The 16,209-nt window shown below is 50.7% G+C and overlaps 1 protein-coding gene across 1 annotated transcript; it reads right to left on the reverse strand.

The window, feature by feature from the left end:
* Positions 1–8,092: 8,092 nt before the first annotated feature.
* On the reverse strand, positions 8,093–14,801 carry C1QL1 (complement C1q like 1). The gene is made up of 2 exons (XM_081272472.1): positions 13,945–14,801; positions 8,093–8,702 (listed from the first exon to the last, which is right to left on the reverse strand). The coding sequence occupies exons 1-2, from the start codon at positions 14,539–14,541 to the stop codon at positions 8,523–8,525; spliced, it is 777 nt and encodes a 258-aa protein (XP_081128598.1). The 5' UTR covers positions 14,542–14,801; the 3' UTR covers positions 8,093–8,522.
* Positions 14,802–16,209: the final 1,408 nt, after the last annotated feature.

The raw sequence follows: 16,209 nt of genomic DNA on the forward strand, positions 1-16,209 counted from the left end.
CTCAGCACACCCTTCCCTACCGGGTCCAACCTTCACCCCGCGCCGCGCGTTCAAATTAGCCGGTCGACTCCTCCGCGCTTCCCCATTGGTTAACTCTCAGACCGTTGATTGGCTGTTTCCTAAGTAACAAAGACAATCCGAGGTGCGCATGCGCACTTCCTTCCTGCTGGCTGGTGATTTGCAATCAGTCTCCCAGACTGGACCAACCAGAGTGGCAGACAGAAACCAGTACCTGGTTGGGATACGCAAAGGGAGACGTACTCAGTCTCTTGTTTTCCTGGGGGCTTGATTCATTACCAATTACAGCAACTAGACATTACACAGGTTTAAAAAAACCACTTTATCTGTGGCCAAAGTTGGCATCTTCTTACCCAAGTCGTTCTCCATCGTCCTTTTGCGCGTTCCAGGACCCTCCCAAAGTGAACTTCTAGGATAGCGTTGAGCCGGGCGTGGTGGCGCATGCCTGTAATTCCAGCGACCTGGGAGGCGAGATAGATCTCAAATTAAAAGCCAGCCTCAACAATTTAGCGAGACTCTTCCTAAAAATAAAACATAAAAAAGGGCTGGGGATGCGGCTCGGTGGTCTATCGCCCCTGGATTCAATCCCTGGTTTAAAAAGAGAGGCGGGGGGGCGAGGTGAATATTCTGTCCTTCCTATTCATGAAGGAGAGTACGGCTCTGAAAGCCCTCCAAAGCCCCAGAATATGTTAAGGGGATAGCTCTCTATGACTGATTAGCACCAAACTGGTGAAGGCTGTGAGGAGTTAGTTGCTCTTACTTTCAGCAAACCTGGTCTGTCCCCACACTGGGATTGTGAGCAGGTCATCAGGCTAGTAGAATTGTTATTTAATTCTTGGTTGACTTGGCCCAAACTCTTTATTCACTTTCCTGGATCTCAATTGCCATTTATATAATGGAATAGCTCTGCTAGTTTGGTGAAGACAAAACAAGAAAACTATGCAAAGATGTTGTCTTTATATAAAGAAATACAAAATCAGGGTACTCTTAACATTTTTACTACCAAGGGAAATAAAACTATTAAAGAATAGTTTTTCCATTTAAGGGTCCCCTCTCACAGAAATTTATTTGTATTTTAAAAGAGGTTTGGGGTGAAGTGGAGAGCTTAGGGCCCCAGGAGACCGACCCTAAGGGAACAGGTGCTGCTTGTGTCCTTTAAGTTGAATCTTGCCGGTGTCCTACTTTGGTTCAGAAAATTAAATGGAGGTGAAATGAGACAAGAGGAAGAGTCAGACCCTGCTGTGGGCGGTGAGAAGGGACTTGCTGAATAATCATGGGGGATCAGCCTCTCAAACCCTCAGATTCTGAAGTATAAAATAGGGAGTAAAATACTACTTTGTTACAAAGATTAGATATAATCTAGACAAAGTATCTTGCAGATATTTAATGAAATGGTTATAGGTGTACCAGTTTGAGTGCTCTGCCCAGCAGTCTTTCTTTCTTTGTTTTGGTATCAGGGATTGAACCTAGGTGATGGGGATCTTAACCACTGAGCTACTCCCTAGCCCTTTTTTAAATTTTTATTTTTATTTATTTATTTTTTTTTAATATTTATTTTTTAGTTCTCGGCGGACACAACATCTTTGTTGGTATGTGGTGCTGAGGATCGAACCCGGGCCGCACGCATGCCAGGCGAGCGCGCTACCGCTTGAGCCACATCCCCAGCCCCCTTTTTTTATTTTTTTAAATTTTGAGACAGGGTCTTGCTAAGTTGCTGAGTCTGACTTTGAACTTGTGATCCTCCTGCTTCTGCCTCCAGAGTTGCTGGGATTACATGTAGGTGCCACCACATCCAGCTAGACCAAGCAGGCTCTGGAAGAGGATCAGTACACAGGAAGGTATATGGAGGAGTGCTGTTGAAATTAACAATGTGGAAGAGAAGGGAAGGACGTGGATGGGACAAAAGGAGAAAGTTGAGCTGAGAGCTCTGAATCTGGGAGGACTCTCAGAGTTGTTGAGTAGGAGACCATGCAGGGGACTAGGCCTTTAAACTTCCATGCCAGTCTGTCATGGGGGACAGGCTACTCTGAGAAGAGGGCAGACATTGAGCAAGGCAGCTCACATCAGTAGAGGCGATCCCCAAAGGAAGCTGTGAGCCATCTGCTAGCAGCATTCCCAGCAGCTGGTGGAATAGATCCTTCAGTCCCAAAGGAGACCTGGGCAGTGTATACAGTGTCCATCGCAGGAGGAAAAGGTGGAAGTTTAAGGAGGCTGAGAAATAGCTGCTATTATGGTAGTGTGGTTATTATGCAACTGGCACAGTGCTATGTACTGAGACATTGTCCTCTTTGGAAGATGCTTTCGGTCCAGCCTTGTAGACAGGCAGCTAACTGCTGAGGGAGTCCAGGAAGGCTTCATGGAAGAACAGGCAGTGGACCTGGGCTTTGAATAACAAGCAAGTGTTCTACAGGCAGTTGTAGTCAAGGTTTTTGCAGACCCATTCCTCCCTGTAGTCGGGGGCAGGAGGAAAGTCTGTAACTCTTGGCCTGAGCAGTTTTCTTAGTCCAGACTAGGGCTCCTCACTAAGGGAGCAAAGGAGCCCAAGCCTTGGGGTGTTGTGGAGGAACACTGGAACTTACCTGTCACCAGCTGAGAAGAGGCAGGAGCGCCATCCCCTGCATAGACTTCCCTGGTAGCAAGCATTGAGGGAAAGGGTGCCGGATGTCTTAGGGGAGGAAAGGCTCCTCCTGCTGGGAGAGAGGAAGAATCGACTCTCCCCTCCTTGAGGGAAGCATAGGGACAGTTAAGAGAACTGTTCTCAGAAAAGGTAAGCCATGTGATCTTGGGCAAGCTAATTCATCTCCCAGTGCCTCAGTTTTCTCACCCAAAAACTGGACTTGATGATATTAACTTCCTTGTGAGATTATTGTACAGTTTAAATGAATGAATACATGCAAAATACATTTTTTTTTTTGGTACTGGGGATTGAATGTATGTGTACTTAACACTGAACTACACGCCCAGCCCTTTTTATTTTTTATTTTGAGAAAGGGTCTGCCTAAATTATCCAAGTTGGCAATTTAAGATCAAATTTGCAATCTTTCTCCTGCCTCAGCCTCCCAAGTAGCTGGACTACAGTTGTGCACCACTGTACCCCACTACATTCATGAATGAATATATGCAAAATAAATAGAGCAGTTCATGATACATATATTAGTGATACATTACTGATACAGAGATGAATGTATATTTTGATCTCCAGCTCCAATTTCCTTCCAGCCCTTGGATAAGAGAAGATAAACCCCTCAGTACTCTGTTCTCCCAAAGGTTAGCTTCAGCAACAACCCAAGCAGTGGGTAGATTTTGGAGGAATACTTTTCACAAAACCTTTCCAAACATTATAAAGTAAAAAATGTAAACCTCACTTAATCCAACTCCCTCAGAGGTAATTCTGTTCCCAGTAGGTGAAACATTGCCTGCCCTTGAATGCCACTATATTTTAGATGTATCTTTACAATCCCTGCGGGTATCTTGATTCTTTGGTGCCTTTCATCCATCTCTGGATCCTTGACACCAAGCTAGGGCCTTGCCTATAGGAAGTATTCAGTAATGTTTGGTGAAACGAGCAGAGCAAGTTGAGACAGAACAAACGGGTGAGTCAGGGCCTCAGCTGTATACCTCTGCTCTCACCCCAAATCAGAGCCCATGATGCAAAGGGGTGAGAGAATTGACACTAGAGATTGGAGGAACCAGGGCACTCCATTCCCAATACTTAGCTCTACCTCCTGGGTACCCCATATGAAGCCCTCTCCTAGAACCCCACACTCACTTTGGGTAGGAGAACAACCCAGGAATCTTTATCTTCTTCCATGATCATCATCTCCATCCCTGGCATTGAAGTACAAACCAAGAACTTTAAATCATGGGGCTCAGGAGACTTGGGTTAAAATAATAATAATGCATCTGAATTTTGCTTCACGACTTATAAGACAGGCTCTCATCCACTCCCTCCTGACAACCCTCAAATAGGTATTTTGATTTTATATTTTCTCCCCCATTTTGTAGATGTAGAAACTGAGGCTCAGAGAAATGAAGTATCTTTTCCTGAAACAGGACTTGACTTGGAGGTCCTGATGGTAAGGACTTGAACCCAATTCTGTCTCCTCTTCCTGCAGGTAGACCAGATCCTGCTATCTCTGGTTCTAGCTCTGCCTTGAGCCAACCTGAGCAACCTTGGGTTCTTCTCTGGGCCTTAGTTTTTCCAGCTGTGTAATAGGAGTTGCCCATCCTATAACTTTGATTCTCAATTTTGGCAGATAAGGCGAATGGGGCTCAGTATATGAAAAGCATGGGAGGTGGGTAGCTCTTTGGTCTCTTTCCTCCAGTCCCAGCTGCCACCACACAGGGACCCTTCCACTCCCTTTCGGTTCCAAACATGTATAGATTTTTCACTTCCACTTTATTATCACTTCATTTGTAGGATTTTAAGGTTTGTTACCTGGAAGGGAGTGAGGAACTCACACCTCCAATTCCGCTTTTCAAATATACCTTCACCACTTGTGAAAATAACCTTATTAACAACATCTAACCTGTTACAGCTTTATGGGGAGGGGGGCACCCAGATAAATAAGTGCAGAAGGAATGGGGGCAGGGAAAACAACACATCTAGGTGGGGTAACAAAGCCGCAGGACCCGTAGGGCTTTCTCCCAGTCCTCAGGAGTCCTGGAGCTGTTGCCAGGGTCAGCAGAACTCTGGTGAGGCCCACAATAGCCTTAAACAATTGGCTGCCTTCTCCTGGTTTTTGCCTCTTGCCTCCTCTTCTGGGGCTCAGAACTCCTCCTGGAAACAGCTCTTGTGCCTGCCTAGATCCCCTGTCTCCTGGACGCTTGTCCAGGATTGATTCTCTGGGCAGCTCCCCTCCGAGCAGTAAATGAAATATCGGTTACCAGGAGTGAGGCGGGAGCCAATTAACCCCTAGACCTTGCCATGGCAGATGTGTTGGTAGGAAGCTGAAGCAGAGTGCCAAGCACACCTGCCTGGCCTTCCTGCAAAGTCATCCAATTAGGGCAGCCCCCAGCGGTGGGCTCCACTGCCCCCTCTGGTCCCCATAACCCCAGAAACCAGGGCAGCACTAGCCCCTAGGGCTGGCACAGGCTGGGCACAGGCTGGCCTGCCATCCTTGTGTGGGTGAGCTCCAGGGACACCTCTGTCCTCACACCCCTCCTGGAAGGGATATTGTTCATCAATTACTCAGCCATCTTTCTAAATGGGAAGCAGCCTGGGGAATCTTCTTATTTCCTTCCTCCATTGTGAATCTGCCATTCTGACTACTCACTCAGCTCTGTCCCCTGGAATATTCTGGTGCCAGAAAAGCCCCTGACTGAGACTGGGGTGGAGACATAGCTTCTGCTCTCACAGAATCTCCAGTTGGATAAAGAGACAGTCTTTCCTTCAGAGAACCTGAGGGCTTCAAGGTGGAGATTGTCCCCTTATCTCAGAAAGGCCTCATTTAACAGAGGAGCCATTAGTGGACTCCTCTGCACTGCCCACCACAGGGGAGACACACATCCCACCCTCGAGGAGCTGACAACATGAGGAGAATACAGTCTTTGTCTTTGAGGCTTCCTACTCTGATGGAGGAGATGCAAGTCTTGCCTTCAGAAAGCTTCCCAGTCTGATGGTGGAGATAGTCCCTGCCCTCAGGTATATCATGTCTGAGGGAAAAACCACTTTGCCCTTAGGGAGTTGCAATTTGATGGGGGAGACACTCCCCCAGAAGGCTCTTCTGCAGCAGGAATGTTGCCCAAGTGACAAGCAGCTGGCAGCTGGCACTGCAGGACCCTCCTAGAGCCCTGTAGAAAGGTAAAAAGTCCTTGGCTTCAGTCCAGTCTCAGCTGCGCCACAAACTTTCTGCCCGAACATGGGCAAGTCACAAATTTTCTTCAGACTATGACTTCCTCATCTGCAAAATGCAGATTTTAGTCTTACCTCTCAAAATGACAAGATTGTCAAGTCACCAGAAAGAAAAGCAAGTCAGCCAGCCAGCTAGGCAGGCACTCACTACAGAAATGATTAACATGCTTTTTATTGTATAACAGAGGTCTTGGATCAGTCCCTGTGGCCTCTGGGGCTGGGGTGGGGAGCCCCCAGGTGTGGAGGCTGGCTCCCAGGTGTGACAGCTGTGTAATTCTAGGCCAATGAGGCTATAAAGAATCACAGGGAGCTGTGGGCAGCACTGGGGGCAGGAGGAGTGTCTTCTAATCTAATCACTCTTCCCACAGAGACTCTAGTTTCAGCCAGACCTGCCAGGGGTTTTATTGGGTTTGAGGGGACCCGCAGATTTCAATCTCCAGACCCCACAGGGAAGGAACAAGCATTAAGCTAATTTTATTAAATGGCCACAGCTGGCAGTGGGGGGAAGTAGAGGAGAGAAGGGAGGATAAAGAAAGTCATTCAAGTCTGCCAGCCATGACAAGGGTCCAATACATGGGGCCTAGCCAGGAGGAAGGCCACCCCTCCTTCCTGTTTCTCCAGCTGAGCCAGACTGGGAAGCCAGATGGGACCTTTCCTCAATGTAGAGCCTTGGGATTCTCTAAGAGCCTCATCCCCTGGCTGTTTCCCAGGGCAGATGCTTAGAAATGCATCAGGTTTCTGCAAGGCTGGGGTGGGAATGGAAGGGCAGGGCTGGGGTTATGCAATGCTAGCTTCAGTTTTGCTTTGGAGATACCAACTCTTCATGAAATCTGGTGTCCTGGGGAAGACAGTGTGTGGTTCAAATATTGGCATTTGCCTTCTCCTAGCTCTGTGATCTTGGCAAGTTGCATACCCTCTCTGAACCTCAGTTTCCTCATCTAAAATGGATAAAACAGCCAGATGCAGTATGGTATGCTATGCAGGAGGATTAATTAAGCCCAGGAATTTGAGACCAATTTGGGTCAAAGAGCAATAAATGCACATAGAAATATATGCCTCAAAATAAATGCATATAGAGGGCTGGGATTGTGGCTCAGCAGTAGAACACTCATCTAGCACTTGTGAGGCCCTGGGTTCGATCCTCAGCACCACGTAAAAATAAGTGAATGGGATGAGGTATTGTGTCTAACTACTTCTAAAAAAAATGTTTTTTTTTAAAAAGAATTTAAAAAATAAATGCATATAGAAATTCTTAAAATAAATAAAATAGCATTGTGGTAAAGAGCATAAGAGCATTTCCCATAAATCTGCTACCCCCCACTACATATCTGTGAAAAAATATAAAGTGCTTACATAGAGTCTGTCATATAGTGGGTGCTCTGCAAATATTAACCTATATTATTTAGGAATGCCCTAATTGTGTGACTGTCATGATCCCCTAGTTACAAGAGGTGAGGGAGGCAGTGGTAGGCTGAGACTTAGTCTTGGATTCAAGGGCAATCACAGAACTTAGCAACTATATCACATTAAGCAAGCTCTTTAACTTCCCTGGAAGGAAATCTACCCATCCAACCTCCTGGCCATTTGGGAAACTTGAGTGAAATGATATACATAAAAGCATTTTGCAAATGTTAAAGTCATGTATAAATAATAAGAGCTGTTTATTAAGCACATAAGTTATACCTCTTCAATCCTCAATTAAGTGGAATAGGTCTTCTTACCTACATATTACTGATGAGAAAACTGAGGCCCAGAAGTGACTTGCTTGGACCAAGGTCAACCAATCTTTAGTGCAAAGCTTATTCCTTAACCATGGCTGTCACTAACCCAGAATTGAGTCTGAGGGGAGTGACTTGACCAGGATAATACACAGTGTTACAGGAAAGAGAACCTAGGTCTCCCAGTTTAAAGACTGCCTGTGCCTTGGGAATGCTGGTGCCACTATCAGCAAGGCAAAATGGAACTTATCCACCAGGGAAGATGACGAAGAATAGGCTGCTTCCCATTTCAGCCATCCAGGCCCACATGGGCTGCAGTGGGCATCAGGCCCTTTGACACCTCTCCTCCTCCAGCAGCTCTGACTGGCATCTGGTTGTCCATCCTCCCCAAAGCTTCCACCAGACCAAGGTCCATGGTGCTTTCCTGCAGCCCTCCCCAGGGCATAAACTGAAACCCTCATGGGGTGGAAATAATGTTTTTATTATAGCTTTGGTCAGACTGGGTGCAGACAGGCTAGGGCTTTAGGGGTGCTGGGAAACCATCCAGCCCCCAACCTGCCCCTCCCCCAGGCAGGGCCAACCCAGAGCTGGAGGGAAGCTCATTCCAGCACAGGAAGCAACTCTGCCAATTTCCTCCCAGGCTGAGACTGACTGGAAGGCCAGGGTGGGCAGTAAACAGTCCTACTGTGCAAATATACATCACAGGCTGAGGCCCTGCAGTCAAACTGCCTCCTGTGGACAGAACTGAGTGCTCTGTGGCTCTGCTGTGGGAAGGCCTGGGTGTGGTGAGAGTGGGCTTGGGGAATCACAGCCAGGGAGGGTTGGCAGCCTGGACCAGGCAGCTAAGGGGTCGGTAGGGAATGGGTTTTGTCTGCCGCTCCTGGGAGGGAAGCCCAAGGGTTGAACAGAAGATGGAGAGGGATGCTGGGAGCTCAATCAGAGTAGATGATGAAGCCGGAGAAAGTGCTGTATTTGTTGCTGTTGCCTCCATGCGCTTTGCCTCCATCCAGCTTGATGAAGACCTCATCACCCACGTCCAGGTGCAGGATCACACTGTTGCTGGCGTAGTCATAGTTCTGGTCTGCATCCTGGGCAATGGCGCTGGCCCTCACCTGTGGGGATGGGGGTGGGGTGGCAGGAGAGGGTAGGGAGGTGAGGCAGCCACAAGGCAAGGATCTGGAGGCCCTAAAGCTGGGCCTTGTAGTTTGGCCTACTTCTCCCTGTCACCCCACCCATGCCCTTCTAATCACACATAACAATTTTGAGAGATGGAAATAGAGGAGCCCTGGATTCTACATTAGGTCTCATCTGGACCTCAACTTGGTGCCCTCCTCCTTAACTTCTCTAGATCTTACCATCTGGGCTGCCTAGAACTTCAGTACTTCCAGGATGTTCCAACCTGGAAATCCTTCCTTGCTGAGAAGGCAGTTCTGGACCCATAAGGAACAGGGGGCCTTCCCTTTCTCCTATTATTTCTTTCACTCTGGTTTAATAATGATGGTACCTCACATTTCAATCACACCCACTTCTCTTATATTAGTGGATGGACAAAAGGATGCATCGTGGCCCTATAAGTCATGTGGCTGGACCAATACAGGTTGCTAATAAATAACCATTCCAGAACCAGAACCAGAACCAGGTCTTTGGACTCCTTGTCTGAATCTCATTCCAGAACTTTCCACACTGGAGCAGTAAAATTCTTTCCCCTCTGAAGGCTTTGACTGGGCCTAGGCCCCAGTCTTCAAGGAGGTGCACTGTATCTATTTGACTATAACCCTGGCCAAAGAGAACTTCCAGCTCCTCCGTCTTACCCCAGAGAGGAAGTGGAAAGAAGGAAGCCAGGGCCTTACATCCCTCTGCAATCCTCAGTTTGATCTGATATCCTTGCTGGTCCTTATTATCCAGGGGGATGGGGAGGGACAGATAGGACAATGGGTCAGAGGGAACCTGCATCTGGGCTTGAAGTCTGCTGCCATTTTTGGCAGTTCTGACTATAAGCATAAGATATTGGGGGCATATGGTGGCAGCTGAATAACCTCCAGACATTCTTCTCCAACAGTTGCGGCAATAGGAGTGTTAGGATCTGGGCCTTCCCAGGATACCCTGGGTATAGAACAGGAAGAGAAGAGCCATCTCCTGGATTGTGACTGTGGTAGGGGAGGCTGCATTGAATGGGTCGTTTGCTATCCTGCCCCTTCCAGAGGCAGCTCCCCCTCCTGCCCACCTGGACAGATGGCTTGGTGGAAACAAGCCAAATTAGGGGAGAGTCTTTTCCTCTTTCCTGGGCTGGAGGCAGAACTGTAGGTCAGCCACAAGAGCTGCTGACTCAGCAGTAATGGATGAAGAGGGCCCCACATACTATCAAGCAACCCTCCACTTAAAGCCCAGATCCCTCCAGCTTCTTCTCTGCCCTCAACCCCTTCTCCAATTTGGAAAGGAACTGTTTGGAGCACTTAGCTGGGAAAACTCCTGGGCTGGCTAAAGGTGGGAGAAAATTAAATGAAAGGGGATGCTGTCTGTTCAGGAGCTCAGTTTCTCTGTTTGGAAAAATGAATGAGAAGATCCCATCTCACCACATCCACTTTTAAAAAAGGCTTTTGATGCTGAAGAAAGAAAAAATGAAATCTTGATGGGGTTTTGAGCTACTAGGGAAGAGCTGAAAGCAAGCAGCCAACTTCTATATTGTTCCCTGGGCCCTAATCCTGGTAGTATTTATTATTACACATGCATTTCATTATCTTTGCTAATAAATTACTACTAATAACAATTATTTTTATTACCCAGATTAATTTAGCCTTAACTCATTAAAACAGTGTGCTCCTTAATAGCAAAATCCATTAGAATACAGTCATCTGTCATCAGGAATCTCCTGGTGATGTGACAGGCATCAGAACTGTTTTGCTTATGTTTATTATTTATTCATCACCATGATTGTTGCTGTAATTATCCTAATTATCCATGGAGGCAGAGAATTTATGCCCTTCCATCCTTAGATGGTGGGGGATCCTGGACTGGAACCCAGGGGTCCTGGTTCTCTGCCCAAGACTGAAAACAGCTAAAGCATCCAGCTCCTCCTCAGGGCCAAGGGGAACTGGGGAACTGAAATTGCCATGGAAGCAGGAAAGCAAGTCTGTGCCTTGTCACCAAGGGACACTGTAGAATGACTACCTCGGAGACTACCTGGAGAGGAAACTGAGGCAGTGGCAGGACAGGGAGGGGGGTAATCCAAGAAATGTGTCCCTGTCTTGGATGTGCAGGTGTGGCTCCCACAGGCAGCCACCCTGGCCATAAGGGGCACCTTTCACATTGTGTTCCTTCTGTGCCAGGCACTGTGCTCTGTGCTGGGAAATATAGTAGAACCAGAGAGGATAGTTGGGAGCCCTTTCCTGCCACCTGGTAAGAGGCTGATTTTCAGTTCGGTCTTTATCCTGCAGCCCTTAGTGTATATATGCCACTTCTTTTCACCTCAGTAGACTCTGCTAGCCAAGCTCTGGCCCATTTGTAATACTCACCTGCTCATGGCCCTCTTCCCTGGATGAGTATCACCCTGACCACAGGCCTGGCATATTCCATACAGTCCCCCGATCTTAGCCCAGTTTATCAATTTTGTGTCCTCCCTGGCCTGTCTGACCTGTGGAGCTGGGAGGCAGTGGCAGGCAGCACCATTCACGCAGGGCACTGCTCCTGACCTAGAGTCCTTTCCTCGGGTTTCTTAAGTTGTAATGACTATCGGGTCGAGCAGAAACCAGTGGACCAGGAAAGGGCACAAAGGTGGCAACCTCACTCCTAGCTCCAACTCATCTTGCCTGGGGAAGGGCCAGAGTCCAGATTTGGCTCTGCTTTCCCAAAGAAATTCTGGAAGCTTCTCTTAGGCAAGAAGCCAGGAAAGAAAAGCATAGAGCTCAGGGTAGCCCCTGGTCCTGAGGACAGAGAGGGAGGTCCAAGCTCCTTTCTTCTGTTGTCATCCATTGCGTAGCCCTGTCATTATTTTTCTCTGATTACGTAAATGTACCAATCCACCTCTAAGTCAGCCTTTCCCTGCATTTGACCTTTTATTTTCTCCCTAGTTGTGTTTCCTTACCTGGGGAACCCAGATTCACCATCCTCTCTCCCTACCAGGTTGGTCTGAGACAGGATAGGTATCACAGAATCACTCCTCTCAATGAACACATTTGGGAACAGGAGTCACCAGTTGGGTTCCCAGCCCACCTTTAACACAGAAATCATTAGGGTGTGCTATTTTATGACTACTACTGCCCCCTGCATAGCATGAGGCCCTAGAGTGCAAGTGGATCAAACCCCTGGTACCCAGCCCCAAACCTGGATCCTAGTAAAGTCTCAAAACTAACATGTGGAACAGACTGTGAGATTAAAGGAGCCTCTTGGGCACAGTGGAAAAAGTCATGAAGGACATGGGAGAGGGGGCTGTAGGTCCCATTGTTTTCTCTTGTTTTGTAGGAGAAGGGTGTCTGATAGCTGTTGAAGTATTGGGTATTTGAAACCCCTAGTTAAAGTCACCTTCTTTTTTCTAGTAAGTTGCCTGTGGTTCCCCAACCATGAGCCCCCTTCGTGAGGCTCTGCCAATATCCTGCCCCTGCTGGAGGGGAAAGAAGGGACTTTGGGGACCACCTCCAAGTGACTGAAGCAAGTGGTCCCACTCCAAGCACACACTATCTTTTGGGCCTTCTCTCACCTCCTGGGGTTCTATTAATGACTCCTGAGGTGGTGCAGGGTCTAGGTAGTGCAGTGGCTTAGGGACTATTTCCCTATCCAGGCAAGCCCCCAGCCTCCTGAAAATTCAGCTTCCTGACAGCCCAAACTTTCTTTGGGAGAAATTCCATCAATGAAGGTGACATTGCTGCATCCCTTATTGGTGATTAATAAGGGGAATCATGGGGATATCTGCAGAATGAGCCTTTACTGGATACTGGGGCCTCCCATTTGGTCAGGAACCAAGGACAAAGAGGAGAGACACTGGAAAGCCTGATAGACACAAATGGGAGGGAGAGACATAAGCAATAGGCAAAAGGAGGGTTAGACCCAGGGGAAAAAGGCTGCAGAAAGAGGAATGGCAAACACAGGAAAGAGACAGACAGGAGATAGAGATAGAAATAGAGATAGAGATAGAGAGAGAGAGAGAGAGAGAGAGAGAGAGAGAGAGAGAAGAGGCAGAAACTAGAGAAAGGAGGGGCAGGCAGGGGAAAGAAAAAAGGGGACAGCCTTCTAAGCACCAGACAGGTTTTAGGTGGACTTCCTCCCCTTCCCAGATCCTCAAGCTTTGCAGATCCTAAGGTCAGCAGTGCTGCTTTGAGAGCGGTTCCAACAAGATCTTGGGTCTCAATTGCAGGAAATTCCTAATTCCTACTAGTTTAGCTTTAGTACAGACTAGGGGTCCCCTTCTTCCTAAAGAATGCTGGCTTAACCACGCCCCCCAGAGCCTCAAGCCACCAAGAGCAGGGAGCACTGGGAAGGGAGGTGGTGTTCTAGGAGCTGGGAAAGGTCTTCTCCTTGGGCAGGATTGGGCGGAGGTTGGGTGGCTCCAAGGAGAGGGCTGGGCACACAAGGTCCTGGTACCAGACTCCCCGGGCACTTCAGGGAACCAAGAGGATTCCTCCCCACATTCTAGGAGCCAAGAGAATTGGACCTGAGAGACCAAGAGGGGAGTTTCCATCTCGCCCAGCCTCGGGAGGAAAAACTTTCCCCAGAGGCCGTCTTCTTGCGTTGGGTAACTCTGGCAAGGTGGGAAGGAACCGCGCAATCCAGGATTTTGCAAAGGGTGTCAGGTTAGCCCAAGGGTCCCTTCCCGAGGGCGGGAATGTACTGCAGCTAAGGCTCTGAGAGCCAGATCCCTCTGCCTTTGTGCCCAGAACATTTCCGGTAGCCCGCTTTCTCTGCCTGTGCGCATAGCTGCGCGCCTAAACGCTGGCGGGCGTGGAGGTTGCTTCTCCCTATGCTGTGCCCCAGAGCCCGTCTTTGCTCTTCCCTTATCTCCCATTGGTGTCAGCCGGAGTCTCAGTCCTCAGTAGGTATGGGTCTGAATCGGCTTCCCAAAGGCCAAGCTGCGCATCCGAGAGCCTAGTAATCTGACTAGTTGGGTTTATCACCCGCCATTTCCATGATGCGGGTGCCCAGCAGCTTCTGACTTAAAACCGGAATCCAGGAACCGAGGAGTCAGGGTTGCCCCCGGTTCTGACCATTCCCTCAAATAATGCCTAAGAGGGTCGCTTTGGGGTCTCCACATGCACCTGCCTGAAGCGCCCGTCCACTCTGATCAGGTACGGATTTGCCCCGGGGTAAGGGTCGCACACTGGATGCCCTGCCCCCAGGCCAGTCCCAAGCCCCTTCCTGGCCCACCTGACCGTTCTTGCAGAGGTCCGCCCACATACTGGTGCCGTCGCCGCCGCGCATGAGGACATGGTAGGTGAAAAAGTAGGTGCCGGGAATGTTGCACGTAAACTTGCCGCTGGCCGCATCGTAGTTGTTGCCTAGGTTGGTGACCACGTCGTCAAACTTCAGCACCTCGTAACCCTCGTGAGGGTTCTTGAGGCCGGCGTAGAAGGCCACTCGTGGCACTGTGGTGTAGGTGGCCGTGCTGATGGCGCCGCTGCCCCCTGCGCCCGGCAGCCCTGGAGGGCCCGGCTTGCCTGGCTCACCTTTCTCCCCGGGCGGCCCCACCGGACCCGGAGGACCAGGGTCCCCGGGAGGCCCGGGGGGACCCGGCTTGCCCGTGCGGCCCGGCTTCCCCTGGGGGCCCTGCACCAGCGTGGAGGGCGGGGGAGCGCCGCTCTGCTCACTCAGGGCGTCGCTGCCGTCGGGCCGCGCGCCGGCGCCGGGGCCTCGCGCGGGGTAGGGGTCGCACACCATACGGCAGGTGCCCAGCATCTCATAGTGGCCGTCCGGGCCGCCCGAGCTCACCAGCACGGGGATGAGCACTACCAGCACCAGCAGCATCACCACGCCCGCGGCGGCCGCCAGCAGCGTCTTCCGGCCGGCGCGGAGCCTGGGGAGAGCCGGGCCGCCCGGCCGCGCCGTCGGGGCAATGGTGCCGGCGGGCGAGGGGCGCGGGCTGGACGCCCGCGCTCAAGGGCGGTCCGGCGGGGCTGCGGGCATGGGGCCAGGCCCCGGGCGCCGCGCTGCGCTGCCTGCGCTGCGGAGCCCAGCAGCCGGCTCCTGCCTCGCGCCTCCCTCCCGCTGCGCGGTCGGACTGAGCCCGGCGGCCGCCGCCTCCCGCCTTGCGCCCAGCTCCTCCCGCTTGCTAGCACTCGGGCCACCGCCCCCTCGGTTGGGCCCCGCCCCTCCCGCTCCGCGCGGCTCAGAGAGCGCGAGGGGTGGGGATGAGGGCGGGGCCTGCGCCTAATTGGGCCGCGGGCGGTTTGAGGTGGGAGGGGCAGAGAGGGGCGGGGCTTCTGAGTCGGGGGCGGGCTCTAAGAGAGAAATAAAGAGACTGAGAAAGCCAGAGACTCAGAAATGGGGAGGGGGCTAGGGTCTGTTAAACAGGAGTGGATTCCACAGGGAAGGGGAGGTAGGCACCAAAGAGCAAACGCAAGGGTGGGCATTAGGGAGAGATAGAGAGCGCCAAGAAAGATCTGGAGAGGACAGGCCTCGAGGGTTGGTCACGAGGGATCGAGGGAAGGCGTAGGACCGCGATCCGCAGTGGGGGCGGCAGCGAGGGGGTAGCGCCCGGGTCTTCAGGGGACAAAGAACGAGGGTTATGAGGGGAAAGAAGAGAGTAAGGAAGGGAATGAAAGGGGGGACCATTCTGCAATCAGGCCTCCCCTCCAGGCCTGGGAGATGTGGGGTTGTATGCTGTCAGAGTGTCCAACGGAACCCAGGTTCTTAGAGCAAACGCCTCCTCCTTTATTTTTCTGGCTCTGACTGTTCCCGGGACCCGCCCTCTCCCAGGAGGGGCAAGATCTTCAACCCCCTCCTTGCCTTTGCCCCGTCCTCACTGAGCTACCTGCCAGGCTGCTTTTACCTGGGTTCTGCCTCCTTGGTTTTCTCTGGGCAATCCCCTTATTCTTGCTTCTAGTCAAGGAAAAACGGGAATCCTGAGGTGAGCACCCTCATGGTATTTCTCCAAGTTGACCCGACCCGGACAAGTACGTCCCTGGGTGGTGGCCCCCCTCTTCCTCTGTCCCTGCCTCTCGGCCCCTCTGGGATCCCCTAACTCCTCTTCCCCTCAGGTCGTATGAAGCTCTTCTCTTCCTCGAGTGCACTAAAGTGTTTAGGTTGCATAAAATGAAATGTGTCTGCTTCCATCAAAATATTTGTCACATTGTTTGAGGCTCAGCTCGTGCTGCTCCACTGCTCCTCCTTCACCCTCCTTTATCCAGTCCACCAGGGAGTGCTCTGCCATTCAGAGGCCTCTGGCCAGTTGCTAACGATGACTCTCCAGTCTCTTTCTCTCCTGAGAGACCCCTTCCAGATCACACCCTTCCTTTTGACCTACCACGTTTCTTATGATTCTCTGGCGTTCCGAGCCCAAGGTTGACTGTGCACACCTGGCCCTGAGCTGGGAGGAGAAGGACAGGAAGAGTCAAGGTGGGGTTGCGGGAGGGGGGGGGCTCCAAGCACAGAGTATAGAGAATGACCCTCCCCATCACCAAAGAGGGAGATAAT

Source organism: Spermophilus citellus, assembly GCF_964194105.1.
Source record: "Spermophilus citellus genome assembly, chromosome: 17".
NCBI classification, from domain to species: domain Eukaryota; kingdom Metazoa; phylum Chordata; class Mammalia; order Rodentia; family Sciuridae; genus Spermophilus; species Spermophilus citellus.

Excerpts from the sequence above, each read along its gene's own strand:
- C1QL1 (XM_081272472.1), bottom strand. The coding sequence starts at position 14,541 with ATGCTGCTGGTGCTGGTAGTGCTCATCCCCGTGCTGGTGAGCTCGGGC. Across the intron at positions 8,703-13,944 it reads ACCTCTGCAAGAACGGTCAG|GTGAGGGCCAGCGCCATTGC; the intron begins GTGGGCCAGGAA and ends CCATCCCCACAG.